Genomic DNA, 18,214 nt, shown 5'->3' with positions numbered 1-18,214 from the left:
ATGTGCTGTACAGAATTCCAGGGTTACATTATCCCTCAGGTGTGTTTCACACATGGATTGATCAGATTACTACAGAGAGGGAAACGGGAAGATTTATCATCACCCGAATGGTCTTGATATCCCAAAGTCCCAGACAGTGTGGATACAATATATGATGATTCTCCACTTCAACCCCATTCATGGTGATTTTTCAGAATGCTGTGCAACGACTTGTTTTTATGCTAGAGAACCAGTTTTAGAAATCACTTTCTGACAAAAGAGACAGTGATATCTTCCATCATTAAAGAAAGCTGTTTCCTATTATACTTATGAGTTCTGTAATCTGCATCTTCTCCCTGAAGGGAACTGCTGTTTGTCCACTGTTCACAACTTTGCACTTTGACTCTCACCATTGGGAGACTCCAAAAAAGTTTAACCCGGTCATTTCTTGGAGGAGAAGGGTCAATTCCAAAAAATAAAAAATAAATGCCTTCATGCCTTTTTTCTGCAGGTGACCTGATGGGCCCAGGTTCTCATGTTGTCCGATTGGGGTTGGTGGCCTATGTGTGGGTGGGATTGGGGTGCTGGGAGAAATCTGGTGGTTCTAGGACAGGCATAGGCAAACTCAGCCCTCCAGATGTTTTGGGACTACAACTCCCATCATCCCTAGCTAACAGGACCAGTGGTCAGGGATGATGGGAGTTGTAGTTCCAAAAAATCTGGAGTGCTGAGTTTGCCTATGCCTGTTCTAGGAGATAAATAAGTGCCATTAAACTAGCTCTTCCATTCCCTCACACTCACAGTTCAGCTCAAAATTTGTTAACTGTTACACGTGTCTCAAGAAATCCACACATATGTGTGCTGTACACATGAGCTTTAAGCATTCTTGCAAGAGGGAAATCTTTTATGTGGTGCAACCATGTCCCACCCTGGACAAGTTTCTACACTCTGAAAGGCTTCCAACACATATAAAAAGCTATACAAGTCTGCTTTCAGATGCCTTCTAAAGATTGTAAAGTTACATCTCCTTGACCCAGGGGCCTCCACAGTCACTTACGGACTCATTGTTAAAACCGTGTTCATGGAAGACAATCTTACTCTGCTAAGATTGATCACCAAAGAAGAAGAAGAAGAAGAAGAAGAAGAAGAAGAAGACCTCATGTGTCCCAGCTAGGGGCAAGGGGATGTATGTCCAAGTAGATGGCCCCTCTTCTTCGGGCCTGGGGCCTAGCAAGAAAAAGCATCCAATTAAGAAACCAGCCACTGAACGTTGTCGGCAGAAAAGTTTGTTACCTGATGTCTCCCCTGACTTTCTCCATCTTCATACTATCAAGGACATCCTTGATTTCTTTCAGCTGCAAAGGCTTGCCATGGATTTAGTTTGCTGCAGATCTAACTGCAGAAGAACCAAATGCAGAAATAAACTTTAGCATTCACAGATCAAGGTTACTTTTCTTTCCTATACAACAAAAAATAATACATTAGAAACTCTGAATTTATTTCTTCAGGTGTTGCATGTATTTGATTGCATTCTCCCTTAATCAACAGAGCATTATTCTGACTTTTTTGAGGATGAAGCTGGTGTGTGCAGGTGTGTGTGTTGTGTTTGTGGGATGGTGGTGATAGTGGAATATGTGTTCAGGCTATCAACCTCCACCTTTCCATTTTCATCCCAAACAACTCTCTCCTGCTGACTTGCAGATAAAAAGTTACATTGCTGTGAGTACACCAAGAAAGGCAGCCGGGAAACATCTATCATCTATACCTCACTCACAATTTTAATGTGGCATAGATAGATAGATAGATAGATAGATAGATAGATAGATGATAGATAGATGATAGATATAAGTAAAGTGTGTTTAAAGGCGCATGTGCAGATTCAAAAAAGAAGGTAAACATCCTCCCTGCAACAGGTAAACACACCTTTTTACTGACTGGCTTCTCAGATAGCATATATTTGCCAGCAGCACCCATGTACTCTTATCTCTCATGTGCCCCAGAGGGCATTCCTCTTTTAATTCTGAGTCAAGGTTAAGTTCAATATATATTAATGAATAACTCTCCCTGTTAATTATTAAAGGCCACATTTAAAAAACGAACACCAGAAGAGCAACAGAGATAATCCAGAGTCCGAGTTGGGTTGGGTCTCCAGCAGGCAGCTTTCTTCCACCTTGTCTTTCTTAAGTATTTTCTTAGATTTCTGACCAAAAGAACACAGAGAAAAATGGGGGTGGAAGCTCTGCTGCTTCTCAGCCTCCTCTTCACCTTGCTCTTGTTCTCCGTCAAAATGTACAAGAAGAAAGCCCAACTACCTCCAGGGCCCACTCCTTGGTTTCTTCTGGGCAATCTTCTGCAGAAAGACGTCCTGCCTCTGAGCAGAAACTATGCAAAGGTAAGTCCACCTCTTGGAGACCACTTTCACTTTTCATTCCTGCCGTGAAGCAGATTTAGAATAAAAGAACAGAGAGACAGGAAGGCACAAAGTTAATTTTCCCCTTCTTTAGTCTGGGTATGCCTGCTTCTGTCTGCTGCTTTGAGAAGCCCAAATATTCCTACATCATAAGTGAACAGGTGGAAAGTAATGAAAGGAACGTTTCCCGTTCTCTTTGTGCCTTCCTGGAAGTGCTGCCTGGCTGAGAGGCTGCAGAGAGCACCATCTTTAAGAACATACAAAGAATCCTGAGGGACTAGATGAAAGACCTATCCATTCTCCAAGGTGTACATTCTCCTGCAATTCTGCTCTGCACCCACCCCCTGCCATAGCAGTCAGTGTTTATTATTATTGCTGCTATAGATTTTCATGGATAACAAAGTGACATATTACACAGTGCTGTAGCTATGGGGGGGCTAGCCTGGTCCCCCCCCAAGTGAAGCTTCCAGGGTGCACCATTGAGGCTCCCAACCTGTAGGTGTGTGTACATAAATGTGGGGTGGGGGTGGGGATATGCCAAACTGGGTCTTTGACTAAGGTGAAAGAAAGCCTAGTTTCGCCCCTGCATAACGTCTCTGTTTTCAGTTAGCAGAGCCCTATCTACAGGTCAGTAACGCTTGGTTGAGACATTGCTATCATAGGCATTGTGAGGTTGAGGGAGGAGGGAGGAAGAGGTGGGAAGAGAGAGGTGGGACTAATGATCTTTTGAAGGGTGGTAATGATATTTCAATCTTTTGCATAGTGTACAGTGGTACCTCATGTTAAGTACTTAATTCGTTCCAGAGGTCCATACTTAACCTGAAACTGTTCTTAACCTGAAGCACCACTTTGGCTAATGGGGCCTCCTCCTGCTGCCGCACTGCCGGAGTACGATTTCTGTTCTCATCCTGAAGCAAAGTTCTTAACCTGAAGCACTATTTCTGGGTTAGCAGAGTCTTTGACCTGAAGTGTATGTAACCTGAAGCGTATGTAACCTGAGGTACCACTGTATGTGTGGGGTTTTGTGTTAGCATCACATGGATGGTTCTTGCATCTACAGTGGTACCTCAGGTTACATACCCTTTAGGTTCCATACGCTTTAGATTACAGACTCCGCTAACCCAGAAATAATACCTTGGGTTAAGAACTTTGCTTCAGGATGAGAACAGAAATTGCTCGGCCGCGGCAGCAGCAGGAGGCCCCATTAGCTAAAGTGGTGCTTCAGGTTAAGAACAGTTTCAGGTTAAGAACGGACCTCCAGAACGAATTAAGTACATAACCAGAGGTACTACTGTATTCATTTATTTCTTTTTTGTTGGCAGCGAAAGAGACTGGTTGGTTGCATTTGGTTGATTACAGTGAGTTTTGTTTGTGTGTGAGCAAGAGAGAGTGTGAGGGGTTGTTGGGTCAAATTAGCCATATCGTTTTGTATGCTGTTGGAGGGTTATATTGCTGTCTTGTTAGCAATTAGTGTTCAAAGCCATACTATATGTCATCTGCAGGTAATATATCACCATCTTGCCTAGCAGCCATTGATAGCCTTATTTGTCTAATCCACTTAAAAATCTGTCCAAATTGATGACCATCCAGACATCTTGTGATAGTGCTGCCTCTGAGAAGGAGCTCTTTGTGCTTATCCTGATTGTCCCACCATTCCGCTTCACTGGACCAGGAAAGCAAACTAGTGTTCTTACCCCTCACCATGATAAATTGGATCCACCTCTGTTATGTCTCCTCTTAGTACATTGTTCCCTAAACAAAAAAAGCTCCAAATGTTTTAATTTTTCTTCATAGAGGCCAGCCCCTTGATAATTTTAATTGTCCTTGTTGGCAACTTTTCAGCTCTACAATAACCTGCTAGTTTCAATGCCACCCCTATTTGCTTCTATTCTGCAGACTTCCTTTGCAAGGTTTGCTGCCTGAAGCAAAGGGCAAAAAGTTGCCTCCTCCCAGCCCTATTCCATGTACAAAAGTCCAGCAGACCATTGACTCTGATCTCAACATTCTCCATAGCACCTTGAGGGCAGTGACCTATGTTATTGCGTGTACACTAGAAGAGAAGAATCATGTACATCACTTTGAGCTCCTTGGAAGATAGGGGTGGTATAGAAATGCAGTAGCAGAGTTCACACTATCTTAATCTCGTGACTAGTTTAGCCCTCCTGATCAGGTGCATTTGACTTGACTGAGACACATGACCAGTGTCAATAGCCTTGCTACACAGTTATTTTGATAGCCTCCTATGATGCCCTTGAAAAAGTTCAGTGTATAGCCCCATAAACATCCATAATGATTGACAGACTGTTTGCTCTTCCTGCTCAGTTCCTGTTGGATCAGTGCCCCCTGTATTAAACTTTAAACATGCAGATATTTCATTGGGTCCCGGGACTGGATAGTCACCCAGCCACCCTTCTGCTGTGAACAGAACCTTCTCTTAAGAAGTTAAGAAGTGGCTGGTGTAGGTGCCTTTCCCCTGACCCATTTCTCCAAAAGAATTCAGTTGAGATTTCTTTTCTATTCATAAGTTACTTAATTTTCCCTAGGGTTGCTTTAAATTCATTTACTTTTTTCTTACCAGATCATTTCATTCACTCATATTCATTTTGCAATTAATCCATCCAACTTTATATACAAATCCTTATTAATCAGCACTTGTCTGCTGGTTCTTCCCTTGATTTGTGCTTAATAAATGTCTTCAGCACTTAGTACTTAGTAATTCACATAGCAATTTCTTTGGCTGATTCATCAACTCCTCCCTTTTTTCTCCTCCTTCCCTTTAACAGCCCCACATTGTTTGCGTCTTGAGGCCCCAAGAGGCACCCCCAAAATAAATACACACGAACACTTATATTAGTTTAAGTTTTTGGGCAAAATTTTTGGCCACAACTTTATTGAAATACAATCACGTGAGCGGTATTGGCTTAGGCATTGACTCCCCACTATAACTGGTTCCACTTCTCAGGGTGATCGTCAAATGGGGTAAACCAAACGAGGGAGCTAGGTCGATGAGGACCAATCTAAGCTCACCCTGGGGTTCCTGTGGTCCTGGCATGGCCCTAGGCCCTCAAGCGGACTTCAGACGAGATCCAGGACCCCCAGATTCCTTTAACGGAATACCCAGTTCCTGGAGGGGCAGGTGATGGCCGCACCTCCCCTCCCCACAACCCAACTGAGCCAATGCCTAACCGCCACCTTACAAGTTGTGACGATTTGCTAAGGGGTAGGTGAAAACCAAATGGCTAAAGCCAATCTGCCAAATGGAAAAATTCCTACCCAGCCCCTGTTCCAAAACAGGCGACCCAAACCAAAGCAAGGCCAAGCGACTCTAACTAAACTAGGGAGGGTGGGCGGGTGTTCAACAGTGCGAAACAAGTGCCACTCCTTGCATCACACTGCTGTTTTTAAAGCCCCTGGGATCACGCCACCCACTGGCTATTGGCTAAAATCGCCTGGTGTGATCCCAGGGGAATGGCCAGGACTTCTTGCTCCAACCCCCCCCCCCCATTTTAACGCTATCAGGTGAGCTCTTGGGTCCCGCGCGCAACCAGGACCCTCTGTTATGAGGATCCCATTTCTAAACCCTTTTCTTCAGTTACTCAGATATGCCTGACCACCACACCCTTTCGCTTTCCAATAGGCTCTCTTCACACAGCTCCATTCCAATTTAAAATGTGCAGAATCTCATCTTGCTGCCCTACTTCTTGCTGATAAAACAATGAACAGGGTGATGATACAATGACTACTGCAATTGACACAAGATAATATCACCAAATCAACTATCTGGAAACAAACAATAAACATCCATAAAAATTGCAAAAGCAGTTTCTTTCTCAAATAGGTTTTATCTTGAACTATTGCAAATGCAGTAATAAAGAACACTTAGCCCCTGGGACTACCAAATCATCGGGCCAATTACCTTCAGTTATCTTGGTTGAATTGAAATAATGTCAGTAGGTGGGAGGGGAAAATTGCATAGCTAGGTCAAATAAAAATAGGCTTTTCTGCTTCGAGAAAGAAAAGTGTGGGACCTCCTAGCTAGAGCAACACTTTTGGATTGTGATTAGTTGAGTAGTACAGAGAGCTGATTGACAGAAAAGTATCCAGGACTCCTGGAAATGGGAGAGTGTGTGGAACAAAAAAGACTATAGCTTTGAGATTGGGGGGTTTTAAAAATAAATTGCTGGGTTTTCACTTGGTAGGGATAAACCTTGGTTGCCATAATGGGCCAGCCACCACTGATATATCCAGAACAGGTGTTGCCTAATAATCCATGCATTTTTAAAATTCTACCATCAGCTCTATGATAAATGGGGTCCTATCTTTACTGTCTGGCTGGGTCCCAAGCCCATGGTGGTACTCTGTGGATATGAAGTGGTGAAAGATGCTCTGTTGGATCATGCTGAAGAATTTGGTGGACGTCCTGCCTTGCCTTTCAGTGATACAGTGAGCCATTTTAAAGGTAGGTAGGGGTCCTGTGCTTATTTGTTTATTGCTTCCATTTTAATGGAAGAAGCAGACTTCATTTTCAGGGGTCTCCAAGTAGGAATAAGCAGACATCGAGCCCTCCCTTTTTCAACCTCAGGTGGAGCTAGATGTTACCACAAAAAGGAGTTTGCCACCCAAAATAACAGCCCTGAACTGAATTCTTCCTTTACTGTGAGGGATATAAAGGTAAAGGGACCCCTGACCGTTAGGTCCAGTCGCGGACGACTCTGGGGTTGCGGCGCTCATCTCGCTTTATTGGCCGAGGGAGCCGGCGAACAGCTTCCAGGTCATGTGGCCAGCATGACTAAGCTGCTTCTGGTGAACCAGAGCAGTGCACGGAAACGCCGTTTACCTTCCCGCCGGAGTGGTACCTATTTATCTACTTGCACTTTGTGCTTTCGAGCTGCTAGGTTGGCAGGAGCAGGGACCGAGCAATGGGAGCTCACCCCATCATGGGGATTTGAACTGCCGACCTTCTCATCGGCAAGCCCTAGGCTCTGTGGTTTAACCCACAGTGCCACCCGTGTCCCGTGAGGGATATAGTCAGTCTCAAATAACCAACATGCTTAATTCTAAATGCATGAAGGTGTTAAGATCTTAAAGTCAGCTGTCATGCCAAGCTTAGCTAGCTCACCTTGGAAGGAAGGGCTACCAAACTCTTTGTTCTGCCCCTTCCCTTACCACTTATAAGCATATAGTTGGGAAAATTTGGAAAGAAGTTAGAAGGGCATGTTTTAAAGGTCCAATAGCCCATTCCCACACATTACTTTGCTGCAAGTTTTGTGATGTTAAATCTCTGCTGGGGTTCTCTTACCAAAGAGTACTTGCCCCAAACCTGGATCTAGGCATCCAGGAAAGTCTCATTTTTATCCAAATCCAACATTTTGCCCATAACAGATATTTAATGAAAGACATGATATGACATGACCCATAGAAGAGTTTGCCTGTCCTCTCTCCTCCAGCACCATTTAACAATATGGAGAAACGACACAACATGTTCACGCTATAGTTCAGCACTGTTATTATGTGATAAAAAGTTACATACAAACCACCCATGGCTTGATTCAACTATAAATGGGAATATAGTCTGAATGGACAAAGTGCCACAATGTAGAAACTTCCTGCTGAGGGAAGGATCTTCACCTGTTTGCTTTCAGGACTGTCCAGCAGATCTGTGAAAAGATGGAAAGAGCTGCGCCGGTTCACACTCAGCACCCTGCGGGATTTTGGAATGGGGAAGAAAGCGATGTCCGCGAGGGTGCAGGAAGAAGTTCTCTGTCTGGTGGAGGCAATGGCAACCGCAAAAGGTCTTCCCAAGTTATCCTTATTACAAACACAATTTTGAAGTCCTTCAGGGCAGGAACAGTCCCAGAAAGTGGGATTTCTGTTAGTTATGTCACAGGTGTTCATGAATTTATTCCTATTAAAGAACTTGGCTGAGTTGTAAGGTACACCTTGAATGCACCAAGCTCTGTTTGTGCAGGGAATTCTTGACCACAGATATGGGGTAGCACATCTTCCTCCTTTGGGGAGTCCATAATGTTATCCTCAACAGTTAAGCTGCACTTACATCTTGCTAAATAAAGGGAATACAGGAGCTGCTGATACTGTCATTTCCATGTAAAAGGAACTTAATCATCTTTTAATATAAGGGAAATACAAAATCCACCATGTTTCAGGTTCAATTGTGCAAGGAATTCTGGTTTACATTATTCTGTCATGCAGGCAGAGGGAGAGAATATCCACCTTGCCAAACACTTTTGACTATGTCCTTTTGCTCCTGCAGGGCAGGCCTTTGATATAAGAAAACACTTGAGAACTGCTGTTTCTAATGTGCTCTGTTCTGTTGTCTTTGGGAGTCGCTTTGAGTACAAAGATCAGGTCTTCCTGGAGAAGCTGCATATCATGGAGGCTTTTGTGGGTTACCTTGTGAGTTATATGGGACAGGTATGTTGTTCCTTCTTACAAGTATATCCCATGGACCCAGAACCTTGGTTCATCTTAATGGACATGGGCCTGGTATAAGCCAGGTGCACCCTGGGGTATATTCCCCTTTACCTTTTCCACTTTCTCTGATCCTTGTCTCCATTAAATTCCACATGACACAATATCACATACATCTTGGCTTTAATTGCAGAGCACCAGCAAATTAACCACTCAAAATACAGACCTAGAGAAATTCTTCTGTAGGCATGTTGGTGGAGCACTTCCCCGGGTTAGTGGTGAATTTTTCCCAGTTATTCATTATCAAAGGATTGCTTATCTCCACCCCCATCATTCTGCCCAGACGCTGAGGTTCAGCGCCGAGGGCCTTCTGGCGGTTCCCTCATTGTGAGAAGCAAAGCTACAGGGAACCAGGCAGAGGGCCTTCTCGGTAGTGGCGCCCGCCCTGTGGAATGCCCTTCCAGCAGATGTCAAAGCGATAAACAACTACCTGACATTCAGAAGACATCTGAAGGCAGCCCTGTTCAGGGAAGTTTTTAACGTGTGATACTTTACTGTATTTTTTGTTTCTATGGAAGCCGCCCAGAGTGGCTGGGGAGGCCCAGCCAGATGGGCGGGGTATAAATAATAAATTATTATTATTATTATTATTATTATTATTATTATTATTATTATTATCTAAAGGGTTCTAGTTATAGGTAGGTAGCTGTGTTGGTCTGCCGTAGTCAAAACAAAATTAAAAAATTCCTTCCAGTAGCACCTTAGAGACCAACTAAGTTTGTTATTGGTATGAGCTTTCGTGTGCATGCACACTTCTTCAGATACACTGAAACAGAAGTGCTACTGGAAGGTTTTTTATATATCTAAAGGGTGTAAAGGCAGTCAGAGCTGAGCTGAATATCTGCTTGGGGCAGGGGAAATGAGTTTGAAACTCGGACACTCCCCTTTCCCAGGGAGTATAAGGAAAATATTTTTATCTGGGCTTTTCTTCAGCTGGAACTCAGTGAAACTCGATTCTGGCACCTCTCAGGTGCGTGCTATTGGCATTCTAAGAGAACAAGGAAGGTGTTCATGGTGAGTTCTGGTGCCTCTCTTTCTAGAAAAATGGCACTGATTCTTATCATGGATTGCCTTTCAATTGATATCACTAAAAAGCTTCCCTCACAACTATGAGGTTATCCACACCTCAGATTGCCCCACCACTTCCCCCCAGGAAAACCCATTGTTTGGTACTGAATTGGAACAAACAGCAATCAGGTTTTCTGCAGACTGCTGTTTGTTCTGATTAAGCACTAAAGAGTGGGTTTCCTGGGGAAGCAGCAGGGCAAAGGCAGAACCAGTCAGACCTGTGCCTAGAAAGAATGGGCCAAGTGCAAATCTGCTTGGAGCTGTGCTTTCTAGGCATAAGATAAGTGGAAGTGTGGGAGAGACTGGGCAATTAACCCTTTGTTTCTCTCTGGTCTGTCTGAGAAGCTCAGCATGTGATGACGTATGTGTTGGTTGCTACAAGCTCAGACCGCATGGCTCCTACAAGCTACTCTTGAGTTCCTTGTATGCCAGTGATTGAGCCTGGGCCCTACTGCGTGCAAACCTGGTGCTCTGCCACTGAACTTGTCTCCGTAGTGTTCTGGTTTCTAGTCTACTCAGAGTTAATATGTAAGGTACATGTATCAACTAAGCACGGAAACATTCAAGCAGGGGTGGTGCATCCCATTTCATGACTTGAGACAAAACAAGGTGAATTCTTAGCCAGCAGAGAAAGGAGTGGGGTGGGCAGGACATATAAGGAGGGTACCCTTCAAGTACCACCTGAGGTACCTGCTTCACTCCACTTCATGGATGGGCCAGACTTGCATACAAGGTACAATTAACCTAACATTATTTTAAATGAGTCTTTGCTGTAGAAAGATCTAGAACCTATTTCTACATTATTTTGTTTCAGAGAATAAGCAGGACAAAAAAGAAACAATGCATTAGCTTTTTAAAAAACAATGTTTTATTTTACAATTCACAGTAGGAAGTCGATTAGGGCTGCGATCCTAACCCCTCATACCTCAGAGTAAGCCTAGTTTAATTCAGTAAGCCTCATTTCTGGGCAGGCATAGTTAGGATTTCTGCCTCAGTGGATATGGGCAGGATCTAGTGATAATGAATATGTAAATATAGTAGACTGTAAATAAAGGAGACCGAGAAGAAGAGGAGGAGGAGGAGGAGGGGAGGATGAGGAGGAGGAGGAGGAGGAGAGAGGATTTATTTACAATTCTTTGTTTGTTTATTAAATTTAAATCCTGTCATTCCTCTTGAAGGAGCCATGGATTGCAAACATTTTGCAGTAGATTTCTCCAACATCCCTAAATCCATAGACTCAGCAGGCAGCTCTAAAATGATAAATTCAATATACAGTTGTTATGTATTGTTTCTGTTCCAGGTTTATAATGTGTTCTCGCAAATAATGCCTTACCTGCCTGGACAGCACAAAAAGATTTTAGGAAGTTTTGAAAAAATGCATGCTTTCATCAATGAGAGGGTGGAATCCCACAAAGAGACCCTGGATTATCAGGACCCCCGTGACTATATTGACTGCTTCCTTATGAAGTCAGAGAAGGTAGGAGGTTATATAATTTCCCTTCTCCATGCTTCTGAGATGTCTCTTGTTTGTGGCTACATTTGAAAGTGTCTCATATGGCTGCTGCCCTCCCTCATTCTGATCCTGCATTCTGGCTGTGGTGGTTGGCCATTGTGATGATCTCCAGGCTAATCTCAGGTTTCCCTCAAATTTTTTTTTAGACATCAAACCAAGCAGCAGGAGAGCAGCTGAAAAAATAATGCCCATCATTATAACTATACATGGGATTGTTTTCTTCGTGGTTCTATTATTTGGTTTTCAGTTATCTTTTTATTTTCAGCATTATAGTTATGCTGCAATAAGCCATGCAGGTTTTGTGTTCCTTCTGAGTTACTGCATGGAAAAGACTGAGATGTCTCAGACCCTCCAGAGTTTGACATTCTTAATGTCAGCTGGTGCATTCAGACACAACAATTATGATTTACTTTTATTAATTGCCCATCAGGTCAGCTTGCCTAATGCTTCAGTTTCCCCGATGGCCTCCTTCAGCAACACATCTGGATCAGCAAGTAGACTGAGTGGATTGGATTGACCATTAAATGCCACAAGACCTTTAACATCATTTCAAAATCTGATCTTACTTACAAATGAATATACCCCCCCCCAAATAAACACAGGATCAAATAATTAATGAGTTATTTGATAGAGTATAGTGTTTATTTTTTTGGGGGGGGGTATATTCATTTGTATGGATGCAACTCCATGAAACAGCACCCCTTTTTCTAGAGAAATGTCCCTGAATAAAACTATATTCAATTAAAAAACAACAACACTGTACTTACACTGCAATAAACCATGCAAATATAGTGCTCAATCCAGTTACTGCATTTATTGAGATGTCTCGCTTCCTCCGTCTCTCTTTCAAATGGATGTTTTAAATTCTTCTCTTTTTCCTTTTCCTTTTTACAGGACCAAACCAATCCTGAGGCAATCTACACCAAAGAGGAGCTTATTGTGATTGTGCAGGAACTCTTTATTGCTGGGTCATTGTCCACAAGCGAAGTTTTGAGCTGTGCCCTTCTGGTGATGGCTAGATTGCCACACATCCAAGGTACATAAATTGCCCCAAAGACTGAAAGGCTCTGCCTTTCCAAGGTGGAAAGAGTAATAGTAAAGAGAAAGAAAAAACAAACATTAAAACTGCACAGTCAGTACACAAAATGTCTTCTCCTAGGTCCATGATAAAGGTTTCCATTAGGAAACCTCCACTTTTATTTTTTATGACTATTTATTTTGGATAGATTTTGAGGATTGCTTTGTTTTTTGATGTTTTAAAAAGTAATACATGTTGGCAGATGGAGCACATAAGGATAATATTTCCGGAGGAGACCAAACAGCCCATCTATTCCCATACAGTGGTACCTCGGGTTAAGAACTTAATTCATTCTGGAGGTCCGTTCTTAGCTTGAAACTGTTCTTAACCTGAGGTATCACTTTAGCTAATGGGGGCTCCTGCTGCTGCCGCATGATTTCTGTTCTCATCCTGAGGTAAAGTTCTTAACCTGAGGAACTACTTCTGGGTTAGCAGAGACTGTAACCTGAAGCGTTTGTAAACTGAAGCATTTGTAACCTGAGGTACCAATGTATTCCGTGTCCAAAAGTGACCAGAGAGATGCCTCTGGGAAGTTTTCAAGCTAAGCATTAACGGAATTTTCTGAAAAACGTGATATGGAGCTGATATCTATGGATTTCTAAAATTCCTGTCTGTCTCATAGATCTCAGTGAGAAGTGCTCCACTTTCGAGGTTATAAACACTGCAGACAATGCTATCATATGCATATTATAAGCATATGCACTCCAATTTTCCGAAAGTAACCAGCACATAAATAAGGATGCTACATCAATGATATAATTTATGAAAAATTGATAAAATTCTCATAAATTAATACAAAATAGAGTACTGTCCTCCCAGAGTTCTGTCCTTCATGTTCTGTCTTCCTGGACACTGATGTTTATCTTTCCTGGAGGGAAAAGGGCATATTCTCAACTCCACAGCACTTCACTCCAGCGAATTTGGCACTCAGGAACTAAAACTTACATCCCTTTATAAAACACATACTTCAACAAAGAAGGACCTTACGATGTAATGAATAACTGCTCCTAAAACTTTAAGGAAACTTCACTACTGAGCTATTCTTAAGGGTTCACAGCCTTACACAAAGGAGAACAGGCTATTTGCTCATAATGCTGGCTGCTCCCTGCCTCAGCTCTTGCTAAAATGATCTAAAGCAGTGGGTTACATTAGCACCAGCCCCTTGGACAGATGTAGCCACTGGATACCTGAGGCGATCCTATCCGAACCCAACTCAGTGTATGAATCAGTTTTAAATGGTTTCCTCCTCCATCCCTCAAAGCAACATGATGCATATTTAAAAGTCATAATTTGCTGCCACAAGACAAATTCATGGAGCCATTAGAATCAGAATGAAAACCTCTGTTGGGGAGTCTAACGTCCTGAGCCTAATGCCAGGCCCTTGCCTTTGTTGACCCTGATTTGCTACCCCAGGAATCTTTTTTTTTCTGGGGGCGGGGAAGTGGGATATAAGTTTAATGAATGAATAAAAGGTACTGTGTGAGGAGATTGCATAAAGTTTCCACACCATTTATTCAACATGTTTTGCATGATTTCATGAACATCTCTAAGATAAAAAGCCCACATTCTTTCGTAACCTAAGATGATCCCCTTTAGCAAAGGGGACAAAAGCCGAATTCCTTTCATCTTTGCATGCCATCTTTAAAAATGGGCTCCAGCCAGGATGCAAATTCATGTCAGTAAGTGTTACTTTTCCTTCCGGTTGGAGAATGTTGAAGGCTATCACTATGTCAGAGGAGAAGTAGTTTCAGAATTCTGAATTTGTTTTCTTACAGAAAAAGTTCAACAGGAGATCAATGATGTGGTAGGTGCCAACCGTATCCCCGGCATGGAAGATAGGGTGAGGATGCCCTACACCAATGCTGTTCTCCATGAGGTTCAACGATATCAAAAAGGGAGCCTTGAGAGCATCCCACGTGCAACAACACGTCCTACAAAATTCCGGGGCTATCTTATCCCCCAGGTTTGTGTCACATGTGAAATGATCAGGTTACTGTGGAGAGGGGGAGGGAGGGATTTATCATCCCATCAATGACTTTGGTCTGCCACAGTCCCAGCCAGTGCAGAGACAAGATATGCTGATTACAACCTCACCCCCCCCCTCACACATTCATGGTGATTTTTCAGAATGCTGTGCAATGACTTGTTTCTATATATGACAACCAACTTTAGGAATCAGTCTTTCCCATAAGATGGCTGCTTCTTATGTATATGACTCTCAAAAACAACAAGCAGCATGTCAGCTAATAATATACTGACAGTATTTTTATAACACTATACTGTATCAAAATTATGAACAGAAAGCATATAATATGTGCATGGAGTCACGAACTTATTAGAATCAGATAAATGTCCCATAACCAGGAATGGTAGGATTGGTAAGTCACTGTCAAAGATCACTGAAACAGAGGCAGAATGTTTTATGTTTATGAAGCTGAAACAAATAATGAAATCTGTATCTTCTCCCTGAAGGGCACGGCAGTCTGTGCAGAGATTTCAACTGTGCACTTTGATCCTCTCCAGTGGGAGACTCCAGAAGAGTTTAACCCGGGTCATTTCTTGGATGAGAAGGGCCAGTTCCGGAACAGGGCTGCCTTCATGCCTTTTTCTGCAGGTGACTCTATAGACCTAGATTCTCATATTGTTGTTTTTTTAAAAAATAATATTTATTAAAATTTTTAAGGGTTACAAAAACGCAAAAGTAAAAGTAATAACACCATATTAAACAAAAACAAAACAACACATCACAATAAGGAAAAAAGAAGAAAAGAAAAAAAAGAAAAAAACAACAACTAATCTTCCCATAACTTACCTTTCATTTGCTTGTTTCCTTGACCTCCTCACACCTCCCTTTTTTGTATTCTAATTCAGTTAACTATTTCAGCAAATCCTTTCCATCTTTTCCAGTTTTTGTTCTGTAATTTATCCCAATATGATGTAACTTTACTTTCCCTCCTTTCACCAATTAACAGTCTATTTTTTCCTAAACCCTTATAACATTTCTGCTAAAACCACATAACTTCATTCCAACATCCTTCTAACATTCATTAATTTTTCAATGTTTCTGTAAATAGTCTTTAAATTTCTTCCAATCTTCCTCCACTGACTCTTCTCCCTGGTCTTGGATTCTGCAAGTCATTTCCACCAGTTCCATGTAGTCCATCGCCTTCATCTGCCATTCTTCCCGGGTGGGTAGATCTTGTGTCTTCCAGTACTTTGCAATAAGTATTCTTGCTGCTGTTGTAGGATACATAAAGAAAGTTCTATCCTTCTTTGACACCAATTGGCTGACCATGCCCAGGAGAAAGGCCTCTGGTTTCTTCAGAAAGGTATATTTAAATACCTTTTTCATTTCATTATATATCATCTCCCAGAAAGTCTTAATCCTTGGGCATGTCCACCAAAGGTGAAAGAATGTACCTTTGGTCTCTTTGCATTTCCAACATTTATTTTCGGGCAAATGATAAATTTTTGCAAGCTTGACTGGTGGCATGTACCACCTGTAGATCATTTTCATTATATTCTCTCTTAAGGCATTACATGCCGTGAACTTCATACCTGTGGTCCATAACTGTTCCCAGTCAGCCATCATAATATTATGTCCAACATCTTGTGCCCATTTAATCATAGCAATTCTCATATTGTGGGGTTGGGTCCAGCAGCTGGCATGTGGATGGGTGGGCAGCTGGACTCCAGGAAGTGATAGTGCTGCCAGGAGATAAGTAAGAGGTTTGGGGAGGGATTGTCCACCCACAAGACATTTCTCTCTGCCTCTGTCCTCCATTTCCTGCATCTTGAGCAGAAAAGTTGTAAACATCAGCCTGAGGAAGGGACAGTTCAGTTCCCAACTTTTGGACCACTACCTACAGGAACCACTTGGGCTCTGTGTTAAGAAAGAGAGGTGGCATGATGAAATGAGAGGAAAGAGTAACTCACTATCACATAATCTTTTATATTTCTTTGCTCTGAAACTGCTTATGTGTAGCTTTCAGCAAAGATTTACACATACACACAGACGGAAGCCACATTATTGTGTTTTCTGGCAGGAGAATAAGCCAAGCAGTACTTTAGTGTTATATAACATGCTCAGAATAGAAGTCCACCAATCAGCCAAAGAATCGAGAAAATGACATGAGACCAATATCTCCAAAAACATACTTGCCTGAAACACTTCACCTTCATATCACAGTGGAAACAGAGAATTGCAGATCCACTTGAGAAATGGTCTCACTGCTGTCATTCTTATGCAGCTCCATTTATTTCAAAATGTGTTGGCTGAGTTTCTTGGGCACTATATAGGTCTTTGATGACTGATGAGCACTGCCCCCTTCTTTTCACCCAGGAAAACGGGCATGCCCAGGGGAAGCCCTGGCTCGGATGGAGCTGTTCCTGTTCTTCGGTGCTCTGCTCCAGAACTTCACCTTCCAGCTGGTGGGAGATGCCAAAGACAAGGATATATTTACTTTGTATGAGGACAGTGGCCTGATGAAAGGAGACTTGCCACTGAAATTCATTAGACGTTCAATATGATCCGGTGACAGCAACAAAGCAAAATGGGTGGTGCCAATGCGTCTCAGTATATCTGAAGTAGGAAGAATATGATTATTGGGAGATCTGAATCACACAGTACTTAGAAAAACTATATATTCCAAACTATAGCTCACATCATGCTGGCTGGGGCTGCTGGGAGTTGTAGTGCAACACTTGGAAAACCACAACTGAGCCACTTCTACATTAGAAGCATCAATCCAGTGATAGATACAGTAAAAAGGGCAAAGATCAATAAGGCTTTGGGAGCAGATGGAATCTCAGTGTTTTGACCTTTAGGAGTATGTTAGCACAATAACTTTCTAAAGTGAAGAATGAGATATTACAAATGGGTAAATTGAATTCTGTAACAAGTCTATAACAATAGCATTTTTTAAAAAAAAAATCTAAAAAGGATCATAATTAAAAATCATATAGATCAAGATGGATTTTGCATAATGAAGGATAATATTAGGAAAATAATAAATCTAGCTGTGCATCTGCAGCAGCTCAACTGCTCACCTTTATATACAGCATCCGTTCCTTATTGGTCTCAACAGCCACAGCAGGTGCTGTAATCCTCCAGTGGTTTGACTTCACCCACAAAGTTGCACTCCTCCATTGTCTCCTGAGACAGACGAATGCCAACAACTTCATTTATGCATGAAAAACAAATCTTGAATGAGTAGTTACGTTTCCAGATGCAGAAAAAGCATTTGATAATATCACACATCAGTTTCTTGTTGAAGGTATTTATAAAGCTTTACAACAAATTGCTGCAAACACCTGTATCTCCCCCTCCCCCTTTAATTTGTTGGTAAAATGGGATGAAATTACGGGCATAGTAGACCCTTTGAGGGGCATGAAACTTGCCACATATTAGATAAACGGGTGCAAGAAATCTTGGACTATGATTTTTTAATGGTTTAATGCCCTTCTTTGTTGATACCTGTGCACACCACCACACTTGGCATCTGAGACAATTTGCAAAAAGAGCATCCCCTCATAAAGAAGAAGCTTCCTTTGCTCTTCCAGGGAGGTAACAGATTTTCACTTTCGTACACAGTTTTTATCTCTCTCTCCATTTCCCCATGAATGGTAGCCACACTCCTTCAAGTCAGCACTGTATCAACTTTGGACTTCCCTAACA

The 18,214-nt window shown here is 42.2% G+C and overlaps 1 protein-coding gene across 1 annotated transcript; it reads left to right on the top strand.

Moving 5' to 3' along the window:
- The first annotated feature begins 2,100 nt into the window (after nucleotides 1–2,100).
- LOC307210328 (cytochrome P450 2B4-like) lies at nucleotides 2,101–17,591 on the top strand. Its single transcript, XM_079966124.1, has 9 exons — nucleotides 2,101–2,371; nucleotides 6,686–6,848; nucleotides 8,032–8,181; nucleotides 8,661–8,821; nucleotides 11,247–11,423; nucleotides 12,354–12,495; nucleotides 14,313–14,500; nucleotides 15,010–15,151; nucleotides 16,880–17,591. Exons 1-9 carry the CDS (start codon nucleotides 2,204–2,206, stop codon nucleotides 17,065–17,067), a joined length of 1,479 nt encoding a protein of 492 aa, XP_079822250.1. The 5' UTR covers nucleotides 2,101–2,203; the 3' UTR covers nucleotides 17,068–17,591.
- The last annotated feature ends 623 nt before the right edge of the window (nucleotides 17,592–18,214 follow it).

Source organism: Podarcis cretensis (genome assembly GCF_951804945.1).
Source record: "Podarcis cretensis genome assembly, chromosome: 2".
Classification (NCBI taxonomy): Eukaryota; Metazoa; Chordata; class Lepidosauria; order Squamata; family Lacertidae; genus Podarcis; species Podarcis cretensis.
This window is presented reverse-complemented; position numbering and strand designations above follow the sequence as displayed.

What these genes read in the sequence shown, in the direction of transcription:
- LOC307210328 (XM_079966124.1), top strand. Translation starts at nt 2,204, where the DNA reads ATGGGGGTGGAAGCTCTGCTGCTTCTCAGCCTCCTCTTCACCTTGCTC. An exon ending in TACAGTGAGCCATTTTAAAG is followed by an intron (nt 6,849 to 8,031) that starts GTAGGTAGGGGT and finishes GTTTGCTTTCAG; the next exon opens with GACTGTCCAGCAGATCTGTG. An exon ending in TAGATTGCCACACATCCAAG is followed by an intron (nt 12,496 to 14,312) that starts GTACATAAATTG and finishes GTTTTCTTACAG; the next exon opens with AAAAAGTTCAACAGGAGATC.